At 35.9% G+C, this 12,238-nt stretch overlaps 1 protein-coding gene across 3 annotated transcripts; it reads left to right on the top strand.

Annotated features, from left to right (window-relative positions):
- Nucleotides 1-277: 277 nt before the first annotated feature.
- Nucleotides 278-11,882, top strand: LOC122578804 (RNA-binding protein 38-like). 3 transcript variants are annotated; one of them, XM_043750846.1, is made up of 9 exons: nucleotides 294-353; nucleotides 446-677; nucleotides 1,794-1,917; nucleotides 4,681-4,801; nucleotides 5,421-5,457; nucleotides 5,558-5,801; nucleotides 10,619-10,733; nucleotides 10,812-10,901; nucleotides 11,235-11,882. In XM_043750846.1, the coding sequence occupies exons 2-7, from the start codon at nucleotides 471-473 to the stop codon at nucleotides 10,693-10,695; spliced, it is 810 nt and encodes a 269-aa protein (XP_043606781.1). In that variant the 5' UTR covers nucleotides 294-353; nucleotides 446-470; the 3' UTR covers nucleotides 10,696-10,733; nucleotides 10,812-10,901; nucleotides 11,235-11,882. The 3 variants fall into 3 exon arrangements, with proteins under 3 accessions (XP_043606782.1, XP_043606780.1, XP_043606781.1); XM_043750847.1 differs by having other exon boundaries at nucleotides 278-677; nucleotides 11,227-11,882; XM_043750845.1 differs by having other exon boundaries at nucleotides 278-677.
- The last annotated feature ends 356 nt before the right edge of the window (nucleotides 11,883-12,238 follow it).

The following is a 12,238-nucleotide window of genomic DNA, read 5'->3' on the forward strand; positions in this document are numbered from 1 at the left end:
TAAAGTTGAATGTAAACACTCAAATATAACCATGTAAGTAATTTTTCTCTATATAATTTGGGTTTTCAAAAAATTGTGTACACATATTTGCTGTGAAACAATACGAAGTCTCAAACACGATGGTACCAAAAAGTTAAGGGATATGTTTATAAAATTGTGTCACCATGACATGACATCAACCTCCATTAACTACTGCTACTAATAATTCCTGGAAGATTCTTGTAATTTTACTGAAAACTCCCTAAATAATTGACTTTCTCTCTTTCACTATCATCATCATCTTCACCATCATAAATATATATATTTTAGGGTTCTACGAGGGTTTCTCTCATCAATTCAATCACTACGTAAATGTAACATCAATACCCATCAACTGTAATCATCTTTTTCTCATAGTATATAGATATACATATACATATATTAATTTGTAGATATAAATATATAGATACAGAATTGGGGTTGAAAATAAGATGGCTGGGATAACTAGAGGAGGATCAAGTTTACAGTTTTTAAATAACCCGTACGGGGACACAACATATACCAAAGTGTTTGTTGGAGGTCTTGCTTGGGAGACACAAAGTGAAACACTTCATCGTTATTTTCAACAGTTTGGAGAAATTTTGGAAGCAGTTGTCATTACTGACAAACAAACTGGCAGATCAAAAGGCTATGGTTTTGTAAGTCTACTATCTATTCAATTATATGTATCTCTTTTTTTTTTTTTTTTTTTTTTTTTTTAAATTCTTTCTCTATGTTTTAACGGTGGAGTTAATGGTTAGACACCTTGTAGATTAACACCCAACCTGAGTTCGAATCCCAGTTTTCACCACTTGGAATTTTTCCGGTAGATCATACCTAAAGGATCGAACTCAAGACCCCGGAGGCACGGACACAGTGGCGACCAGGATTTTAGGTTTAGTCCTAGGGGGTCGAACTTAAAATTGAGCTGGAGTGGGTCATATGGGATTATAAGTGTGCGTTTTGGATTAGTTTTGGACTAAACTAATACATAAAAATAGTACTAGAACATAAACTTTTATAGACATTGTGGGGTAGCCACGACAACCCTTTGCCTCCATGTAGCTCGACCTCCGTAGAGTAAACCTTCTCACCTTGCCTTATAACAATTGGACCAGGGATGATTGACATCTATCTAATTATGTATGTAAGTAACACCTAATGCCGTCTTCCATGGGTTTTGGGTCATAGTACCATCTATGACGGTGTAAGTTAGTGAAGTTCATGTTAAAGCATAAACTATAAGTACATTACCTTTATTGGTATATTACAAAGTACATCACCTACATTGGGACAAAGTGAAAGTGTGTTGCTATTTTATGACCTTCACCCCAACATACATTCTTGGATCATTATCAAATTCTAACCCAACTTGTTTACGGGTTTTATGCCAAGTGCACTCTTTGCACATGATGAGCAATGTTTAGGTCTCTTTTGCTAATAGGCATGCCACTGCCACCTAATAGCCATCAGCGCTAAGGTGTCTAGTAGGTCTGATAGAAGACTGGGGTACAAGCTTCACTGGGTAAACATCATATAGAATTGCCAGTGAAAATGTTTGGAATTTGCCACAAAATACCTCCTTAGTAGCCTGAACATGGTACAGTAAACAAGTGTATGCTGCAAGGGTTACTTTTCGGGTTCAAGTATATATATTATTTCAAATGTTAATGCATTGATCTATGCCATGTGGCTCCTCCGCTTGTTAGTCATAGGTATTTATTTATTTTTGACTTACTAGCTATTATTGTGTGCGTGATTCTTGTTGAGCCCAGGTTACATTTCGCGATGCGGAAGCAGCAAAGAGGGCTTGTGCTGATCCCAATCCAGTTATCGATGGTAGAAGGGCAAATTGTAATTTGGCATCACTTGGGCGACCTCAACCACCTTTGCCTTTTGGTAGGAGTTTTAACTTTTAATCTTTGCTTTAACTATCTTTATCTGCACTTGTTCTTTCATCTTTTGAAATGTCAGATCTACCTTTGCCTTTTGGTAGGAGTTTTAACTTTTAATCTTTGCTTTAACTATCTTTATCTGCACTTGTTCTTTCATCTTTTGAAATGTCAGATCTTTCACATGGTGGTGAGTTTGGGTTAGTGCTCTTGTTCATGGTGAAATGCATGGAATTGCTTATCTGTAGTAGAATAATTGTAAATGAAGACAAGCTAATAGGAATAAGTCAAATGTAATCCACTAATCCTATCTAAAAATATAAGCATTAGTATCCAGATGACAACCAAATACAAGTGTAATCCCAATTTTAAACATGGTTACTGACTTATGTTTTTCAAAAATGCTTGTAGCGCAGTTCCAAATACTTTTAGTTGTAACTGTACCTCTTAGGACTCGAGTTCTTAAATTCCATTATTTGTGTTTGGTTTTGGGGTTAAGATTTGTAGTTATTGGCATACGGAATATTTGATTTAGAGGAACTATGGGAATCTCACATTAGATTTTTGAGTAATGTGAGTGACTTTAGAAAATGATGCCTTGACTATGGCATCATTTTGGTAAACAATAATGGAAGTGTAGATGCTGCTGTTATCTAAAACTGTCTGTCTATGTTGAGGAATAAGCTGATATAATTGAGATAATTCTTTACTTTATTAATCCATTATAAAGTAGATTATACATGGGGCATACACCATATATAAGATTAAATTTTACACACTTTATTATGAAACTAGTTACTGTGTGTATGCTTATACCTAGTCCAGACTGCAAAGTCAGAAAGATGAGTACAACTAGCTGAGTTAGGGACTGTTGTTGACTTGTTTACTCTGTTTAAGTTCAACTACAGCCAAGGTTGTGAAACTCGGGAATCAGGATTGGATCCGGGGGGGGGGGGGGGGGGGGGGGGACAGGATTTTTTAAACATTGGATTGTCGGTTTTTTTTATGTATAAAATAATAGTTTTTGAAATTAGATGCAAGAAAAAATTAAAAATATATATAAAACATAACATGATTTTTCAAGTTAAACATAATTGTCTAAAAACAATAACATAATTAATAAAAGCTTAAAAAAAGGTTTGACTTTGGTTGACCCGATCCGATACAGCCGAGTCTTGACCGGTACAACTGAGTCTTGACCGGTACAACTGAGTCTTGACCAAGTTGACCCGAGTCTGGAACCCTGACTGATTTTCAGACCGAGTATGACAAACTCGTATCGTCAGTTGGCAAATACACGATCCGACTCAGCTTTATCGGCCGAGTTTCACAACACTAGCTACAGCTACATGAGAAGGTAATTAGAAAGGGAAGATGTAATGATTAACAAACTCTGGTGTTGGTTAGAAAACCTTGTGTGTAGTACCTCATGATCCTAAAATAGGCTACTTCACTGAGTTATGGGTTGATTATGTTGAAACTGAATACGGGCTAGGAGGTCTTTGGGTCCAGAACCTTGCCCATACTAACAGCTTTAGCACATATGATGATATGGTGTTCAGTGGTGTGTGTGTGCGTGGTGGTGGGGGGGGGGGGGTCCATACGGATATAACATCTTAACGAATTACGGATGAAATGGCACTTTAGCGTGGAAAAACAGGGAAGGGGGGGGGGGGGGGGGATATGGTTGTCTATGATGGTGTTTATTTAATAACTTAGTGGTACATGGTGTTGTGAAAACTAATATAAATAAGCCACATGGCCGCCTCTACGGATTTATCGACCTCAGTCGAGATACGAAAAAGGCCCCGTAGGCTAGATGGTACAAAAGGACATCCAAGTTTTCTCTTTTTCTGTTTTTGACTGTCGGATAATTGTTTAAGAGGCATAATTTCTGAAATCATATCCATGTTTGACGCGATTAGAAATCGAATTTAAATTTTAAATACTCGATTCTAGTTTTACGCTCTAACAATTAATAAAATTCTTCTTAATAAACTATATTATACATAATAACCATAATTTGATGGTACAATAGACTAAAGAGATAAAAATAATACCCGAACCTTAAGAATAAAATATTAGTAATTTACAAATAAATAAATATAAAACAAAAAGTAAACAATACTAAAATATAAATTAAAGTAGGTAAAAAGTAAAAATAAAAACTAAAAAGAGTCTAATTAAATAATTTACAATTAAATAATTAGAAATTAAACTTACTTTAATATTATATTTTCACAAAAGTGAAAACTACATGGATGAAAAAGGCATCGCCAAAACACTGTTTGCCCGAATGTTAAAGCTGCGACTACATCTAAATAATTAAACTTTCTTAATTGGCAATTCATAAAAGATGTGTAGGTGGGTTTTCTTGGGTCAAGTTAAATGATTTAATTTATGCATGTGACCATGTGTATATATAAGTTCGGGCCCCTAAATCGGATCTGGGATAGTCATCCCTTTTTGTCCTATCACCTATGGTCTTGATATCAATTACTACATTTCTCTTTAGGTTTCTTAATTGCTTTTGGCATTAGTTTATCCAAATCTATCTCATGCCGGGTAGTATAAAATGTGGTTTATCAATAGCCTTGCATGTCTTAAGACGGAAATATTATCGGGTTTATGGTGCCACATTGTGTATGTAATTAATATAGAATTTCTATCATGTTGCAATTGTCAAAATTACATGGAGAATCATTTCCCTTTTCTTTTGCTTATATAAACGAGCAAGATACAACATATTCACGCTTGATTTTACTTGTAGGACGTATGAGACCAGCAACACCCTACTTTGGGGGTCCTCCTGGGGGACCATTCATTGGAGACCCGAGTTACCGCCAACCGGTTCCTTACAATTATCAGCAATTTCCATATTCCTTATATGGGTTTGTCACTTTTCATATCTTTCTTACTGTTAATTGTTATTGTTGTGACTTATGCTAGATCGTCCTACATTTTCCGCCTACTCCATCCTCCTACATACATACATTTCATGATGTGTCAATACCCATTTGGCCATTTCTCTTATCCCATCTCATCCCCTACATATTGTAACGTGTCACAATCATATGAGTAGGAGGATATGTAGGCACAAAGTGTAGGATTAAATATCATCTCTTGTTGTCATTTGTTATTCAAAGTTCAGACGTTGAGATGTCCGTTTCATGGTATTCGGGAAAAAATTCGATAATTATACAGATAAACGTTCTTGTACTCATACATATTGTTAACTACATATGAATACTCCATAAACTGAACAAAAATTGTTATAACCTGATTTATCAATGTCTAACCATTTTGGTTCAAACATTTTTTGACACGTTGACCAACCTGATTTTTCCTGCCCGCTTTGCTCCCTGTGTAGATACATCCAGTCAAATGCCTGTTGATGAAAGTTATATCCCCCTGCAGTCATCCTTGACACTGAAATTCAGATAAAAAATATAAAATCAAGTAATTGAGATATTTTATAATTTGATTTTACTATCATTATTTTTCAAATAGGTATCCACCATATGTACCTGAATACGTCTTCCATCAGGTGAATACCCTTGAATCTCTTGCTGTTTATATATTACAACATCCATGTCGTTGAGAAGTGTTGGATTGTTAAATGAATGTAAACCATTTATGTTTGTCAGATTCCATACAGTCCGTACATGGGCCAGCTACCACAACATCCTCAGTTGTTTGGGCTACCTGGCCCCATCAACACAAATGTATATCCGTTTGGTCAAATGGGCCCACCACCCTCTGGAAGCCCAGGTCATAGAGCACTTCAGGGGATTGTAGCTCCTGGTCCTCATGTTATGCCATATACTAGGCCAAGTGTTGGTGGAACTTCTGCAGAAACTGTTCCAATGTCTCCGGCACCATATTTCACAGGTTGGTCTTTTTCTATAGCCATCGATATTTGATTAATTAGTTCATGAAAATCACTTCTCCGTGTTTTTGGCTCAAAAAGTGTACCATATCTCCAGGGTGGCCAATATAGATGCAATTTGTAATTCTGTATGACTGTTACTGGAAAAGAGGATAACTTTCTTTTAAACTTGGAGTATTCTTATTTACAAATACTTGGGTTAACCCATATGTATATAAAACAGATGAGTTATTTGTGTGAGTTTGATCAATTTACAGTTTGGAGTCTTATAAATAACTAATAGAAGGACCGAGAAGGCAAGTATTCACCACATAAGCACCAAGGAAAATTTATTTTTTTTGGATAAATTTATTCTTCAAGTATAACCTTTTGAGGGCAGACATTTTTTTCAAATTAAATTGCTTTTTTGATCCGACTTCTTATGTGGATTTATGTGATGGCATGCATGCCTATTTCTCAGCAAATATACATCATGTGTGTGTATTTCTGCTAACTGTGTTTTGATGTGTTCAATTACTTACATCCGAAGTCAACATCTTGTCATTACAGATGAACCATACTAGAATTTATTGCTTATGGTAGATGTGATAGTTTTAACCCTTTAATCATTAATGCAATGACCAGCTGGGATAAACTTTCAAACGGGTGCTAGAACAGCTTCATGTGATCCTGGTCAAATCTGTAGGTTCAGGCCCAAAATATTTCACACTCACACACTCAATATGCAGAAAATATGAAGAAAATGAGAAAACTTTCTGTTACTTTCTAAGGGAAACTTACATTACTAAAAAAAAAGTATGTCTATATATACAAACTAGGAATAATAAACTACTATCTTCCTAAAAACCAGTAAATAAAACCATACACTCTTTGATGCCATCGCACTTTCTAGGGGTCAAACCTCAACTTCTTTAATATTCAATGTTATACCAAATGCACATATAGACCCAACATAAGTCAGTAACCCACGTACACTACAATCATGTATCATACTTGTCAATCATGGACTCTTTCAAACTCAATTAACCATACCCATTTATCCATGAAACAATACTTGACCCGTTAATAAACTCGACCCATCAAGATTAACCCAACATTCACCCCCTTAATCTTGATTTCGATTCTTTCTCTTCTTGCTTACGATGCTAAAAACCGGAATCGTTTGACTTACTAAACTTGCCACCTCACTTGTCTTTTGTCCTTTTCTTTCATACTACAACCTGAAGATAAATATAATAATCTCCTTTTTATCACACAAAATTTAGGCAACAAAGAGACTAATTCATGTTGTGTTTCCTCCCGTACTACAACACAAGATGTTGGTTTGACTTTAGTTTGTTTGACTTTCTAAGCATCAAGCCAACACCTATGCATCTTCCTTCAATTTTCAACAATTTTCAGGAACCAAACAACACAAACTCAGGCCTTTTGACCGAACCATTCTCTCTTGATGCTGCTCACCATCTTTTGTATATCTCTTTCTTTTCCATCCTTTTTCAAACAGGTTGTTTTTCATGCCCTTTCAAGGTTACTCTCACCATGTCTTTCACTGCAAGTCTCCAACCCTTTTCACATGCTTCTGGTTGCTTAATATTCTCTTCATTCCTTGACCAATAATCAGGGTTAATCAACAAGTCCAATGATTTGGCCAGAATCATGGCTCGTCTTTCAACCCATTTGATCCCTTAGAACCAAAGCCTTGAATGTTGTTAACTTGCATCCATATGAAAACTTTGATCAAGAGTCCTCATATGGTCATCACTCAACCCAAACAACCACACCATCAACACACATTCTTACTTCACCATTTTCAGTTTCTCGTGACCACAAACAATTTTACTTTCACATATCAAGAAACTGATTTCACTCATTCTCCATTCATCACTCCAACAATCAAACAATTCCTACACCAAATCTTGCTTTCGGTCCTGCTAATCATACCGCTGCAGCCCGGTATCTTGCTCTTGCTTCTTGCTCTTGCTATGACGCGTCTCTTGCTACTTGCTCTTGCTACTTGTGGGATTCCCTTTCTTTATCTTCTTGCTAACATGCTGATTTCTTGCTTCAAGGACTCAAAACAGAACCCTACTTACTTCTTGCTGCTGCTGTATCTTTCGCCCCACAGCCATGGGCTGCTCTTTCACTTGCCAACGACTCTCAAACCGGCCCTTTTCTCGCCCCTTGCTCTGATACCACGTGTAGGTTCAGGCCCAAAGTATTTCACACTCACACACTCAATATGCAGAAAATATGAAGAAAATGAGAAAACTTTCTGTTACTTTCTAAGGGAAACTTACATTACTAAAAACAAAAGCATATATATAGACTTACATGAAGGAAACTTGCAACTTACAAACTAGGAATAATAAACTACTATCTTCCTAAAAACCAGTAAATAAAACCATGCACTCTTTGATGCCATCGCACTTTCTAGACCCGGTCAAACCTCAATTTCTTTAATATTCAATATTATACAAAATGCACATATAGACCCAACATAAGTCAGTAACCCACGTACACTACAATCATGTATCATACTTGTCAATTATGGACTCTTTCAGACTCAATTAACCATACCCATTTATCCATGAAACAATACTTGACGCGTTAATAAACTCGACCCATCAAGATTAACCCAACAAAATCTGTTGAAAAAGTATCTTGAACTGTATTTTAAATGAATAAGATATCTCACAAGTTCTCCGTAAGTAAGGGAATTGATTACTTTAGAAACGTTTTTGGACGATCTGCATTCCCCAACCTGACCAGATTTGGAGTTGTAACTACATACCCCAAATTGATTTGTTACCCTACCTGTCGGCCCACCTAATTACCCCCCTCTACTTAAACGCTTTAACAGTTCATTTTTCATCACCAAATTCTCATGCTCATCTTAATTTTTAAAAAAAAATTTTTTTTTTTTGTTTTTTTTATAAAATTTCATGTGTTGTTAATCTGTTGGTGATTGCTCAAGCATTAGGAGGCTTTAGCCTTACCGCCTCTTGTAGTCACTGTTCTGAATGGTATTTCTCTGATCTCTAGAGTCAACGGTTATCAAGACGCATTGGCTCTTGTTAGGTGCTCTTGTCTTTTAGTTGCTAGGAGAATGAGGTGCAAGGTGCATCAGGTGTGGGATTGATTGAAATGAGATGATAGATCATTCTGTTATCATTAAACTAAATATATTTTCTTCAAATTGTTGTACTTACAAAATAGAAACATGGTATGGCCTAACCGAGCTTTTTAAGAAGACTGTTTTATGGTTTATAAAAGAAATATATATTTAATAGTCCGATAAATGATGTTATGAGGCTCACTTCCCCATGGCATAGAAACACAAGTTTGTTATAATCTTCTCTCTTTACAATGTAGTCGTAACATATATATTAGTTTTGCAGTTTCAGTTGATATGAGTATAATAAGAAAGGTGTATTAGGGCCCTCACTATATATAGCAGGAAAACACACATGTTTTGGTATATATCTTGCATTATTGGAATACCGAAAAGAATAATGAGTTTAGCACATCATCTTTAATTGACGACCCTCTGATTGGCCCAAGATTCATCATGATACATGGTGAAATCAACTGGATATTGTGTGATAGATTCGCATGGTAGATTAACTTGCAGAATTGAAATTGTGGCTTTTTTGAGAAAGGAGTCATAGAGAGATATTATGATCACGGGCGCATGGCACCACTGTGTAATGTGTATACTTTTAGTCACATTTCTAAGTGAGAGGTTGATAGGTCTGAGTGGTTAAACTTAGCAGATAAATGCTATCCACACAGGTTTCAGCCCTTTTTCTGAAGAAATAACAACTTATCTTTCTCGTATTCATCGTATTTGTCTGTGCTTATTCTGCAGGCCATCTCTGTTGTATAGTATCTGTAAGATTTATTGATCAATTCGTGTATCATGAGTATGAATTGGATATTTAACTGTGACTACTTATGACCGCAGTTGCACCATATTTTGATGACTCTTATGTTTGCTTATAAAATGTTTTAAGCTCATTTGTAGTTTGTGAAGTCCAATCTTTTTCCCTGTAATGTCCCTTGAAATTCTTCAGAGCTGTGATTTTTCTTATGTCAGTTTAATGAGAATACTTTCGATATAAAAGAAAATTCAGTTACCTTATTAGCTTAAGATTTCTGGGCCAAGTTGAGAATTTGAAAAGTGGGTTTGAAGCTCTATATAATCATGATGGTACTAGTCTTAGGCTCTCTATATTTCAGTTGATTATCAATTGCTTGTAAAACCGAAAATTATCTATTGATGATGCAACCACCACCAAGTGATCTAGTGCGCAGGTGTCCTGATGTTCTCACAAGAGAGGTTTGAACCTTCATAGGTAAACATCTTGGGGGTGGCAAGGGATAGGGTTTGGAAATAGCCCCGAATACCCTGGTTAGGACATCTCAGCTAAAGACTTGTCCTTCCCAGTAACCTAAACAATGAAAATCATTTCAGTTGTGGGATCAAACTATTTGCCCATATGACACCATGATGCAACTTTGGGTGACGTCTGTTTCTCTAATGCGTCAATCTGTTTGTTTATGGTCCAACGTTTTTGGTTGTTACTTAGTTCTTAAGAACTTGTGAGATGTTGACATGGAGGTTTAATGAACCAAATTTTCTGCTTTTTATTTACACAGCACTTTATTTTGGCTTTGTTGCCCTCAAGAGTATCACAAGTTTTTTTATTTATCTGACAATTGCTTGTTTACCCGATCTTAAGTACTTGCAAGATATGGGAGGCTGATGTTTCTATTATATAATTTCTGTTTAGTTTTAATATTTATATATGGGTTTCAGGTGTTGCTCCACCATATTTTGGACAGATGAGGGGTGCCCATCCTTCTCAGTTCACTCAGGGGACTGGTTCAGAGTAGAGAGGGCTTGATTAAGAGATAACGGATCGCTTCCCGAGGTATGTATATTAATTACCCCATGTCATCACTCTTTCTTTTCTACTTACCTTTTAAACGTATCTCCACTTTACAAACAGGTGCCCACTAACCGCAAGATGACATTGCATGTTACTTGAGTGACAGATTTCACTTTTGGCCTTGGATGTCTTTGTTGTTTCTTTGAAGAGGTATTAGAATATAAGAGTTAGTGACTACTGAGGTGGCAAAATGGGTGGTTTTGTATTGGGCGAAAAGGCTTGGGTCGTTTCCTCAAAATTTATTTGTCCCTTTTTGCTTTTAAGTCGATAATTGCGTTACATATGATTATAAAAGTTATGTTATTACTGTAATAATCTAGTTAATTTTAATACTACAAAGGTTTTATGTGAAATATATACTATAGTTGACTTTTTCGTGTAAACGATCCAACCCATTTCGACCACTACTGAATACCTTCGATCCTTCGCATTTTTTATTCCTTTTTGTCTTGCCTTTGCTAACTTCTTTTTGAAGGTTTTCAGGTCATCAGAAGTCATGGACATGAAGGGTCATATGGAGTCGATATTCAAAAAATTAAACTTTGAATAGCCAGACTATGAACATAAAAGTGCTAAAACTGTGGTTTAACTGGTCTGTATAATTGGTAACGGGCTTGTAATGCAAGTCTAGTGTCACTCTCATAAAGTGTTAACAACGAAGATTGCTGGAATTTGGTATTCCAGCAATCGTATATGACAGAATCTTCGTATGATTCTAGATGGTCATCTAAACTTGGTGTATAGACACCATGGTCACTCTCTGGTCATTTAACTTAATGACCGCCTTTCTTTTTTATTTTTCCCTGCTTTTGTTTCCCTTCTCCCCTTCCTTCTTAAATTGAACAGCAGACGCTCATATTATCATGGGTGTGTGGATCTGGACTATGTATGGTGGACGGTTAACTGGTTCAGGATGGTTTACTTGGTTGATCCTGGAGGTATGAATTTGATTATTTGGAATATTCAAACTGTTCTGCATTGGAAACAAGATGATGAAGGATTAATTACTACTGGTAGATGCTTAAATTTTAAGTTCGGTTTATTTCAAAAGTTACCATAGATTCTTTGAATTTCCTTGTCTATATTTGATCTCTATTTCATAATGGAACATACAACATGTTTTAAGACGTCTCTTCCTGGTGCAACAACTACAGATATTTGTCGAGTGATTCCAAGTCTTTCATTTTCGGGACTGTACCTTTTGTTTTCTTTGCCACAATTTCTTTTAAATCCCCAGTTTCTGAGACTTTCCTTGTGTAATTGCTAGTCTATGCCTCTCCACTAGTTTCATGTATCTAACATTATTTTTGCTGTGTTAAAGTCTCTCTTATGATGTCCATATGCACCAAATCATAAGTTCTGTACTTGTTAGATATAAAGACCACAACGATTTTGTTTACTAAACTATTAAATTTTGTTTAGGTTAAATTGTGTGTAATTGTGTTATGTCATCTAGTGATGCTTGTCATGTAATAAACCTGGTTTGA

This window comes from Erigeron canadensis, chromosome 8, assembly GCF_010389155.1.
Source record: "Erigeron canadensis isolate Cc75 chromosome 8, C_canadensis_v1, whole genome shotgun sequence".
NCBI lineage: Eukaryota > Viridiplantae > Streptophyta > Magnoliopsida > Asterales > Asteraceae > Erigeron > Erigeron canadensis.